General features: G+C 44.3%; 1 protein-coding gene across 17 annotated transcripts in view; it reads right to left on the bottom strand.

Annotated features, from left to right (window-relative positions):
- fhod3 (formin homology 2 domain containing 3) overlaps nt 1–12,673 on the bottom strand; it is a 637,022-nt gene that overhangs the window by 550,636 nt on the left and 73,713 nt on the right. For all 17 annotated transcript variants that reach the window (XM_033016429.1, XM_033016409.1, XM_033016394.1 and 14 more), the window contains exon 3: nt 3,805–3,869. In XM_033016429.1, coding sequence (XP_032872320.1) covers nt 3,805–3,869 — 65 coding nt within the window. The remainder of the gene's footprint in view (nt 1–3,804; nt 3,870–12,673) is intronic.

Genomic DNA, 12,673 nt, shown 5'->3' on the forward strand with positions numbered 1-12,673 from the left:
GACCAGATGCTTTGCCTTTTTTTCAGTGATTGAAGATTGTCTAAGGAGCAGATCACACCTCTAGCTTTCCGACTGGGCAATTAAAAGGAATCTAAAGGGTTGAGGAGAAAGGAATATGAGGAGTTAAAACAAATGCAGTAGAAAGTTATTTCAGGCATTGCAACAGAGCTCCGGCTGCTTTCATACATGAAATTCATCAGATGCTTTGCTCACCACTTTGTGGCCTTGAAAGAACAATTCATAAGGGCCTGTTCTCAACCAGTAACTGTGACTTTCAAATGAGAATACAATCTATTCAACCACCATCACATGTTTATGCTAAAAGAGGACCTGTAGCGATCAACGATCCCCAAGACAATGCCTCGATATTGTACAACAAAATTTGGCACCTCGTACACACGCTTGTTAGATGGTCATCTTTAATTTGCACAAATCAAGGGTCAGTAGTTATTAATTACCTGGTCGAGAACTCTACACCCCAGCCAATTGCAATTTCTCACTCAAAGCTTCTTGCAATGCAAACTTTAGAACAGCACAAATGGAAATGGAAAAATCAGGGAGAGATATTATTCAAGCTCAGTGATGCAAAACACTGCTCCATCAGTGAGCCTGAAAAAAGCATTACTGAAAATCTTGCTATTCAAAGTAGCCTTCAGTTAAGCCAATTTATTTAAAAAAAATTTAAACATTAAGCTGCAACAGAGACCTTAAACGGAAATTTATAGGTTTAACTCCCCTGACAATTTCCATGATAATGAGGGTGTACATTTGAGGTTTCTTATTGGCAAGGAACAAAATAGAAACATTCCCAATGAGTGAATTAATTTCAACCAACTATGGAACAAAAAAAAGTTATGCTCTACAAAAAGAGGCACCCCTGCCTCTCATGGGCACAGTTTCATATGCTCATGTCTGCAAATTCTCAAAATGTGCATTATGTCAATCACATCCGCATTTTAAGAATGGTCTCAATGGTTTCACCCAGAGAATTGGGAATATGTGGAATTCTCTGCCACAGAAGGCAGTAGAGGCCAATTCACTGGATGGATTTAAAAGAGTTAGATAGAGCTCGCGGGGCTAGCGGAATCAAGGGATATGGGGAGAAGGCAGGCACGGGTTACTGATTGTGGATGATCAGCCATGATCACAATGAATAGTGGTGCAGGTTCGAAGGGCCAAATGGCCTCCTCCTGCACCTATTTTCTATGTTTCTATGTCTCGACTATATAACCCAGAAAGCCTGGCAGGTTTATGCGCTCAAATCAGCACAGAGCTGATGCTGTGCAAGTACGGACCTCGAGTTGCATCTTAAAAAGTAAACTTAAAAATATCCAGGCAAACTAGTTAAAAAAAGATGAGATCACCAATGCATTTAACTACAGCATAAAAAAAAGGTAAACTCCAAATCTCAGAAATAGCCCAGGGCTATGGACAGCTGGTTCTGCTCATCGAAGCAAATAAACTCTATGGCAAGAAGCAAAGCAGCAAGGCCAATTCCTCCCAGCTAAATTTAGAATCAAAGTTGCATGGTTAGGTAAACTTGTACTATCAATAGCCCATATAAAGTTTAATTATAATAAAAGGGACACCAACCTCCACCCTTGTCACGTTTTCACCATCCCCCTGACCTCCCCCTTTCAGAAACAGAACTGTTTCCTTTCTCTGAGTTACACTAGTGTTTTTGTGTCCATCTTCAGTTTAAACCAGCGTATGGAACATGGATAGGTGACGATTCTGATTGGGACCCTTCTTCAAACTTAAAGTCTATTAACTGTGCTGCATCTTAAAGTTTTCTTTCCAACTGGAGAATTAAACAAAATCCACTCCAAGACTGACTGGCATCTTTACAATCCCCAGCATTAAATTATATAAATTCACGATAACAACCAGAAGTGTTTGTCGGCACATTGAACCTAATCTTTGCTAATTCTTCCATTTACACTTCACGTTGCCTCAATGCCACCAGCGTAATCAAGGACCAGTCTCACCCTGGTCAGTCCTGCTTTTTCCCTCTCCCATCAGGCAAGAGGTACAGCAGTTTGAAAAATGAACACCTCCAGATTCAGGAGAGTTTCTTCTCCAGCTGTTGTCGAGCAACTGAGTGGCCCTCATCAGCTGGAGTGTGGTCCTGACTTCCCACCTACCTCATTGGAGACCTTTGAGCTATCCTTAATGTTATATCCTGCACTAAACATTGTACCTTTATCCTTAAGGGCCTGTGCCACGAGCATGCGACTGCATGCGACTGCATGTGGCAAGCGCAACCAAACCGGAAGCGGGGCCGCACGGAGGTCGAGTGATCCCCGTACAGGGCCTGTCCCACCAGCATGCGCCTGCATGTGGCGAGCGCGACCAAACTGGAAGCGGGGCCGCGCGGAGGTCGAGTGATCCCCGTACAGGGCCTGTCCCACCAGCATGCGCCTGCATGTGGCGAGCGCGACCAAACTGGAAGCGGGGCCGCGCGGAGGTCGAGTGATCCCGTACGAGTTGACATGAAGTTCGAGCGAAGTCCGCGGAAAGTTCTTGATAACGGACCAGGTTGAAAGCTCAGGAGGATTTCCTCAGCAATCTCGATGTTCAGAATCATCAGATTTCCTCTCATTTTTCATGTTGTCGAATATTTTTCTTTCATGTTGTTTGGTTAATACTACTCATGTTGCAGTACAGCATGAACATTCTTTGCATTATAGCCTCTTTTCCCTTTGAGTACATGATGCAGTCTTTCAAAATGTTTGTGCAAGCTGATGGGTGTAAATATTTACCATCCAAACATTAAAAAAGGAAAAAAAGTCTGAAAAATAATCAGTCCTCCAGCACTCAGTCTAACATCATGCAACAGTATAAGTCACGATCAAAATTGGTCCCAGCATTTGCTCCAAACTGGATCCCAAGTTTGTTTTTTTAGAGATCCTACTGCCTGTTTTATCATTTTACTTTTACATCCACTTCCATGCGATTCCCACATAAACTTAAGAGATTATGGTTTCACATTTTCCGCCTTCATTGCTTTAAACACTACATGTCAATCCAAAAAAAAAAACCCCCATCTCTAATGGATCAATATGGCAGTCAACGATCACTCCATCATCAAATGATGCCTGAACAAATGCTTTGGTGAGTGAAGCAGAACTCCTTTGTTGTCACTGTGCAATCATTTTGCTGCATTTACATATTCCTTCTTGCGTTGCTTAATGCAAACATTCCAACGCTGAGGGGGCCGAACTCAACAGTACATAGAAAACATTCCCCGAAGACCTTCAGTTGGTTCTCTATAGCTGGTGGGGCATACGGTTACAATAAACAGGACACATTGCTGACCTAGCATAGCAGAATGGTGCAGTGCTGAGAAACCAAGCAGTGCTGATGACTGGTTTCTAATGTGCCACCAGATCTGGGCATGGCAACATCATTGTAATCGCTCCATGTTCTCTACAGTAATAATAGACTAATCACTGCAGGTAATACATGCCAGCACTTGTACTGCAATGTTCCATATTCAAAGACATTGTGTTAAGTTATGCCAGTATGCACAATAAACGGAAAATGCAACCAAAATAGTCAATCAACGATGTCCCTTGTGCCAAACACAAAACAATAACAATCAGTCCAATTCCTTCCAATTTTGCAGTTAATGAGAACCATGAGCAGCATGGTACCTGTACGATCCAAGCAGGAAGCATTACACTTAAAGTCAACCCCACTTCATACATTCTACATTCACTGAAATGCAAACTGGCTGAAGAAAATGGTAATGTTCTGGCCAGAAATCCATTCGCCATTTTACTAGAAAATAGATTGACTTACCGATGCAGGCATGAACTCGAACCGAGAGCTGTGTGCGCAAGATCATGCTGTGTTTCTTTCCCCTCCTGCAAAACAAAGAATAATTAGAATGGGAGTAGCAGGACGGAAGAAAATGTATCTAATGAAATGCAGAATCTCAAGTAAACTACTATTTACGCTCTGAAACAAATTAAAGGGATATAACAGTAAATTAAAATAAAAACTGCAGATGGTTGAATTCGGAAATGAAACAGAAATTGCTGATAAAATTCGGGCCAGACAGCATCTGTATGAAGAAAAGTTTAAGACGCTTCATAAGAAAAGAGACAGAAAACAAAGAAATAGTCTTTGTTCTACAGTATGTCCCTCCATCATCTTCTCTGCTGCATGGACTAACTGGTTTCTCCCCCTCTCCGACTTCAAATGTTAATGTTTCTTTCCACAAATGCTGTCCAACTTGCTGAGCTTTCAGGCATTTTCTGCTTGAAGACAGGTTGGGTCTGTATTTGTTGGAGTTTAAAAGAATGAGCAGTGATCTTATTGAAATGAGATCCATAGGAGCATGACAAGGTATCTGTCAAGATGTTTTTGCTTGAGGGAGAGTCTTGAATGAGGGGACAATTGCAACTTTTTCGCTGATAAAATCAGCACCATCTATCAATCTTTATCCCCTGTACCCGACTCCCCAGCATCTACTCCACCACCTACCAAGGCCCCTCCTTCCAACATCTCCACTGACCTCCTTACCCCTCCTCCACACTGCTTCCTCTCCCAGTTTGACCTGGTCACCTCTATTGAAATCTCCAAACTCATCAGCTCTTCCAAACCCACTACCTGCTCCCTCGACCCTCTCCCCACTCCCCTGCTGAAGTCCTGCCTCCCCGTTCTCTGCCCCTACCTCACTAATCTCTTCAACTCCTCATTGTCCCAAGGAATTGTCCCCTCCGCTTTCAAAACTGCTGCCGTTACACCAATCTTAAAGAAACCTGGTCTTGATCCCTCCTCTCTCATTAACTACCGCCCAATCTCAAACCTCCCCTTTCTTTCAAAAACCCTGGAGCGTATCGTTGCGTCGCAACTTCATTCCCACCTCCTTGCGTATAACCTACTTGAACCCCTCCAATCTGGCTTTCGCCCCCTCCATAGCACAGAAACTGCTCTCCTCAAAGTCCTCCTCACCTCTGCTGACACTGGTTCCCTCAACATCCTCATCCTCCTCGACCTGAGCGCAGCCTTCGATACAGTGAACCATAACATCCTGCTCACCAGACACAAAGACCTCGGCATTGAAGGCTCTGCACTCCGCTGGCTCCGTTCCTACCTTTCCAAAAGATCCCACTTCATCTCTCTCCACAACCACACCTCTGCTACAGCCACAGTCACTCAAGGCGTTCCCCAAGGCTCCGTACTCGGCCCCCTCCTCTTCATCATCTACATCCTCCCCCTTGGTCAGATACTCCGCCAATTCAACCTGGACTTCCACTGTTATGCTGATGACACCCAGATCTACCTTGGCACCAAATCCCCCCACAACCCCCCTTCCCCCCCCCCCTCTCCCATATCAACTCCTGTTTGTCAGCTATAAAAACCTGGATGCAACATAATTTCCTCAAACTCAACAGTGATAAGACAGAATTCCTCCTCATAGGCTCCAAAGCCACACTCAGCAAAATCAATAATCCCACTCTCACCATCGACGGCAACACTGTCTCCCCATCTCCCCAGGCCCGCAACCTTGGCGTGATCTTTGATTCCACCCTCTCCCTTGAGCCTCCCATCCGCCATGTCATTAAAACCTCCTTCTTTCATCTCCGCAACATCGCCAAACTCAGACCCTCTCTCACACCTCCCGCTGCTGAAATACTCATCCATGCCTTCATCTCCTCCCGACTGGACTACTGCAACTCACTTCTCCTTGGCATCAGCTCCACCTACATCAACCGACTCCAACTGGTCCAGAACGCAGCCGCCCGACTCATCACCCACACCAAATCCTGGCATCACATCACTCCAGTCCTCAAACAACTTGACTGGCTTCCCATCTCCCACCGGTTCAACTACAAAGCCCTCCACCATCTGGCCCCCCCATATCTCACTGACCTCCTCTCCCCCTACCAACCCTCACGGTCCCTCAGATCCACATCAGCCGGTTTCCTCTCCATCCACAAGTCCAACCTCCGCAGTTTTGGGGACAGAGCCTTCTCCAGGGCAGCTCCCAGGCTCTGGAACTCCCTCCCCCAACTGATCCGCAATTCCGTGTCCCTCACCATCTTGCAGTCCCGCCTCAAGACCCATCTCTTCACCTCTGCCTATCCTTAGCCCCACGTCCCCCTCCCTTTTCATCTGTGCATTAATTGCCTCATATTGTGCTTTGTATTGAATTCTGTCTTTACTTTGTGTACTAGTCATGTCTCTACTATTTATTTCATTCCCCTTACATGTTTTTCCTCTACCTGCTAAATTTTTGTAAGGTGTCCTTGAGACTCTTGAAAGGCGCCCATAAATAAAATGTATTATTATTATTATTAAGATAAAGGGCTAGTCAATTAAAACGGAGTCATAGAGTCAGAGACGAGCAGCATGGAAACAGGTCCTTTGGTCCAACTTGCCAACGCTGGCCAACATGCCCCACCTGCCTGCATTTGGTCCATATCCCGCTAAACCTATCCCATCCATTTACCTATCCAAATGTTCTTGTATATATATTGCTCATTCGTTATACACAGCACTTTGTGTGAAAAGTTGCCCTTTGGGTCCCTATTAAGATTTTACCCTCTCACCTTAAACTTGTGTCCTTTGGATCTTGATTTCCCCTCCCCTATCAGCCTATCTATTCCCCTCATGATTTTATACACCCTAAGAGATCACCTGCCTACATTCCAAGCCATAAAATCTTAGTCTGTCCAACCTTTCCTTATAGCTCAGTCCTCAAGTCAATAGACAATAGACAATAGGTGCAGGAGTAGGCCATTTGGCCCTTCGAGTCAGCACCACCATTCAATGTGATCATGGCTGATCATCCCCAATCAGTACCCCGTTCCTGCCTTCTCCCCATATCCCCTGACTCCGCTATTTTTAAGAGCCCTATCTAGTTCTCTCTTGAAAGCATCCAGAGAACCCGCCTCCACCGCCCAGGCAGAGAATTCCACAGACTCACCACTCTCTGTGAGAAAAGGTGTTTCCTCATCTCCGTTCTAAATGGCTTACCCCTTATTCTTAAACTGTGGCCCCTGGTTCTGGACTCCCTTAACATCGGGAACTTGTTTCCTGCCTTTAACGTGTCCAAACCCTTAACAATCTTATATATTTCAATGAGATGCCCTCTCATCCTTCTAAACTCCAGAGTGTACAAGCCCAGCTGCTCCATTCTCTCAGCATATGACAGTCCTGGGAACATTGGACCAAATGGCCCGTTTCCGTGTGGTATGAATCTAAATGCTGGAAACATTCTGATTAAATGCAATGTTTTAAAGCAAAAAATCTCACTTTGTTTAGATACCAGGGACCCATTAATGTCCTTAGGAATGTCAGAGGGTGGTAAATCTGTGGAATTCATTGCCCCAGGAGACTGTGACGACCAATTCTATGGATATTTATTAAGGTGGAGATTGATGGGTTCTTAATTGGCACAGATGTCAACGGTTATGGGGTGACGGTAGGAGAATGGGGTTGAGAGGGACAGATAGAACAGCCATGATTGAATGGAAGAGTCGACTTAATGGGCCAAATGGCCTAATTCTGCTCACATCACTCGAGTCTCATGTATCCAAATTTCCAAAATATATTTCTATCCAGTTCAAACTATTAAAATGTTGCTGAACCTACTTGAAAAGGCAAAGCCTTCAGACAATCAGTAACTTGATTCATGCCATAGAATAAAAGTGAATTCCTTATGTAAATAACTGCACTGTTTAGTATTTGTTTTTGGTATGAACCTCCGAACATTCTGCACAAACATAGAAACATAGAAAAATAGGTGCAGGAGTAGGCCATTCGGCCCTTCGAGCCCTTCAATATGATCATGGCTGATCATCCAACTTAGTATCCTGTACCTGCCTTCTCTCCATACCCCCTGATCCCTTTAGCCACAAGGGCCACATCAAACTCCCTCTTAAATATAGCCAATGAACTGGCCTCAACTACCTTCTGTGGCAGAGAGTAAAATCCTATTCTTTAACATCCAATTTATTAAATCTTTTAAAATGACATAATTCCACCAACTATTTGGATTGATGGCCTTCCCTAATTCGCTCATTGGTGCACAACAATGTATGGTAGGAGGTACACAAAATTGCTGGGGAAACTCAGCGGGTGCAGCAGCATCTATGGAGCGAAGGAAATAGGCGACGTTTCGGGCCGAAACCCTTCTTCAGAACCCGCTGAGTTTCTCCAGCAATTTTGTGTACCTTCGATCTTCCAGCATCTGCAGTTCCTTCTTGAACACAATGTATGGTAGGAATTTGATTACACTTTTCTGCAAGTGCCCATTAATTTGAATGCACAAATGGGCATCCACCTCAGATAAGATCATATCGAGGAATCGGCTCCATAGCCAGATAAAGGTTAACCAGAACAGACACAAAATGCTGGAGTAACTCAAAGGGACAGGAAGTATCTCTCTCGAGAAGATGCTAAGGTTCGAGAACCTTCTTCAGAGATGCTGATTGTCCCTCCGAGCCACTCCAGCATTTTGTGTTTATCTTCGGAGTAAACCAGCATCTGCAGTTCCTTCCGACAAAAAGGTTAACCAGATTGACTGTGTAGTTTACTGTTCACAGTGCTGGTCTCCTTCCAAATGGCAACATTGACAACCAATTCCCAACATACTACAGGGAGATAGAAACTCCCAGGCCTTCAAAATATCCAGGACAGTTGAGACTTCGGCACAAGTTGAGCCAGGTGAAACTTTTGTATGATCTCCCTGGTTTGATCTGAAGCGTTTCAGAAGAAGGCTTGCAATAGGTGAATTTGCTCAACTTTGTTCACAATTCTTTACCCACAACACCTCTGCTTACATGGATGAAAGTGTTGGCACACAAATGAAATGAAAGGATGTCCCAAAAGTTAAATTAAATATCTTAAATTACTCATACTGCATCCTAGATAATTAAAATGGAAACAGCGATGGTCTTCCATTATAGATGAGGCTTTCACTAGGGTCTCCTCGATATCCTGCAGCTCCGCTCTCACTCCCCCTCCCCCCTCTCGTAACAAGGACAGAGTCCCCCTTGCCCTCACCTTCCATCAGCCATCGGATACAAAATATAATTCTCCGACATTTTTGCCACCTCCAAAGCGATCCCACAACTGGCCACATCGCCCCATCTCCACCCCTTTCTGCTTTCCGCAGAGCCCATTCCCTTCGTAACTCCCTGGTCAACTTATCCCTTCCCACCCAAACCACCCCCTCGCCAGGTACTTTCCCCTGCAACCGCAGGAGATGCAACCCCTGTCCGTTTACCTCCCTCCTCGACACCATCCAAGGCCCAAACAATCTTTCCAGGTGAGGCAGAGGTTCACTTGCACCTCCTCCAACCTCATCTACTGCATCTGCTGATCCAGGTGTCAACTGCACTACAGAGGCGAGACTTAGCGCAGGCTCGGTGATTTTTTCGCTGAACACCTCCGCTCAGTCCGTCATAACCAAGCTGATCTCGCGGTGGCTCAGCACTTCAACTCCCCCTCCCATTCCCAATCTGACCTTTCTGTCCTGAGCCTCCTCCATTGTCAGAGGCCCAGTGCAAATTGGAGGAACAGCACCTCATATTTCGCTTGGGTAGTTTACACCCCAGCGTTATGAACATTGACTTCTCTAACTTCAGTTAGCCCGTTCTCTCTCTCTCTTCATCCCCCTCCCAGTTCTCCCACTCGTCCCACCTACATTTTTCCTCCCCTGATAGTCTGAAGAAGCGTCTCGACCTGAAACGTCGCCAATTCCTTCTCCATAGATGCCGCCTAACCCGCTGAGTTTCTCCAGAATTTTGGGCCTACCTTCGATTTTACCAGCATCTGCAGTTCTTTCTTAAACTTTTCAGCTCTCCATTTTTGGGACCGGGGGCAGGGATGGGTACAAGACCACCACCATCATTTAAAAAAAAATGTTAACAATTGGGAAATGCCACGCAGTTTCGCTACATCATATTACCTTGGAAATGAATCAATGCATGCTCAGGTTTGGGCTGGTAAATACTCTGGCTGTGTGGTGATCAACAATTGTGCTTTGGGTAGGTCCAACAAACTCACGAGATGAACAGACTGGAGGACCGTTGAACAGCACATACCACAACAACAAATAGCTGGGTTGAAGTAGCTGGATCAGATGCGAAGCCTATATCTCGATGGGTGTAATCTGATCTCAAGAGTGCAGAGATAAACTACTGAAGTGGAAGCAGTTTATCTCCAAACTTCTCAATCAGGTCATGGCCTTGCAATTATTTCCAGCTATCCAAGCTTCTCAATTTCACCTTTGAAGGAACAATGTACTCTAGTCTTTGTACTATCAAGCCTGTAATTATCCCAAAGTTCTGCATTGCTCCTTATACATTGGCCAGCATTACATATCACCTTATCATAGCAAAGAGGAAGCCAAGAGTGTTTACACAACTTTGCTAATACCACAGCTTTTTGCTATGGCAACATCTTTACATGAAAATGTAGAAGGAAAATCACAAGCATGTGCAATCTTTACAAAGATTTCTCCAAGGAACGAACATAGTAGAATATGTACAAAAATGAGTCCAATTAGCACTCCAATACCACAGCAAAATCACTTTGCAGACGACACCACCGCAGTGGGCTAGATGTTGATTGATGATGAGATCTGGGAGGCGGGACTGTCATACGAGGAAAGATTGAAAAGACTGGGCTTGTATTCACTGGAGTTTAGAAGGATGAGGGAGGATCTTATAGAAACATATAAAATTATACAAGGACTGGACAAGCTAGATGCAGGAAAAATGTTCCCAATGTTGGGCGAGTCCAGAACCAGGGGCCACAGTCTTAGAATAAAGAGGAGGCCATTTAAGACTGAGGTGAGAAAAACTTTTTCACCCAGAGAGTTGTGAGTGTATGGAATTCCCTGCCACAGAGGGCAGTGGAAGCCAAGTCACGGGATGGATTTAAGAGAGAGTTAGATAAGAGTTCTAGGGGCTAGTGGAGTCAAGGGATATGGGGAGAAGGCAGGCATGGGTTATTGATAGAGGACAATCAGCCATGATCACAATGAATGGCAGTGCTGGCTCGAAGGGCCGAATGGCCTCCTCCCGCACCTATTTTCTATGTTTCTATGTTTCTATGAGACGGAATTCAGAAAGGAGATCGAGAGCCTTGTAACTTTGTGCCAAGACACAACCTCTCCCTCAATGTCAGACAGTATATCAATCATATCTGCAAAGTGGAATCAAAGGAAATTATGCCAGTCAAGGTACAAAAGTACAAGATTCCTATTTCCTTCATCTAAATGGACATGGATATAAGAGTAGTGTAGCGATCACATTAACTCAAAAATCCACCAGAGGATTACACCAAAATTAGTCTCCACACCATTTCCAATCCCTTGGCACTGGTCAAACATTCTTCAGGATAACATTTGAGGGTTTTCCTTCTGCTCAGCTGGTATGACTGTCAGTCCAGTGAGAATCAACCTAGCCTATCCCCTGATAACCACATCCTTCCATTCCAGATAACATCCCAGCGAGTCTCCATTCTGGGTAACATCCTGGCAAATCTCCTCCGCATTCAATTACCACCACATCCTTCTAAAATGATAGAATAGACAGTGGGTAGTCCGCAGGTGGTGAGCATTATTTCGCCAATAATACTGGCCAGAATATGGGCTGAAAATTGTAGATTTCTTCTTGCAGATCAGCACTGAAAGCATTTGTGCAATACATGTGCTGGATGGGATGCTTGTGTTTGCACGATTCCAGACAAGATATCAAGGAGCACCATCCACTGTAAATATTCCAAAGAGGAGAGATGAACAACACTTTCAATTCCAATCACTAAACCAATATAAAACAAGAAGTATTCACCCAAAAGTCACAGCTTTTTGTTGTTCGAATTATATATCCAGCCTCATATTAGAAGAATTATTTACAAATCATTCGTTTAGAGCAAGTCATTGGTTTATTCAGCTAACAGCCCCAGAAAACTCAGCTTGTACTCGCTAGAATTTAGGAGATTGAGGGGGGATCTTATAGAAACTTACAAAATTCTTAAGCGGTTGGACAGGCTAGATGCAGGAAGATTGTTCCCGATGTTGGGGAAGTCCAGGACAAGGGGTCACAGTTTAAGGTTAAAGGGGAAATCCTTTAGAACCGAGATGAGAAAAACATTTTTCACGCAGAGAGTGGTGAAACTCTGGAACTCTCTGCCACAGAAGGTAGTTGAGGCCAGTTCATTGGTTATATTTAAGAGGGAGTTAGATGTGGCCCTTGTGGCTAAGGGGATCATGGGGTATGGAGAGAAGGCAGGTACGGGATACTGAGTTGGATGATCAGCCATGATCATATTGAATGGCGGTGCAGGCTCGAAGGGCCGAATAGCCTACTCCTGCACCTATTTTCTATGTTTCTAATAGATGCCTGCAATGCTCTCAGGAATAAATATATACACATATATATATTTTTTTAAATTCCCCCCCCCCCAACCCTTAACATGTTTCATTGAAATTTACTCCAGTCTCCCAATTCCCCCAAAAACTCTGCACATCATTTTCGTTGTTCTGTGCTACTAGTATGGGTATTTAGTATTTTCTACCTTAAAAATTTCAGCCAAGCATGTCTGAAATGTTACATCTCGAAAATATGATATTCGATCTAGTAGGAAAATCAGAACTAATCTTAAAGATATGGTCTCAATGATTTATTACGTATAATATGGTGCAACT

This window comes from Amblyraja radiata, chromosome 2 (genome assembly GCF_010909765.2).
Source record: "Amblyraja radiata isolate CabotCenter1 chromosome 2, sAmbRad1.1.pri, whole genome shotgun sequence".
NCBI classification, from domain to species: domain Eukaryota; kingdom Metazoa; phylum Chordata; class Chondrichthyes; order Rajiformes; family Rajidae; genus Amblyraja; species Amblyraja radiata.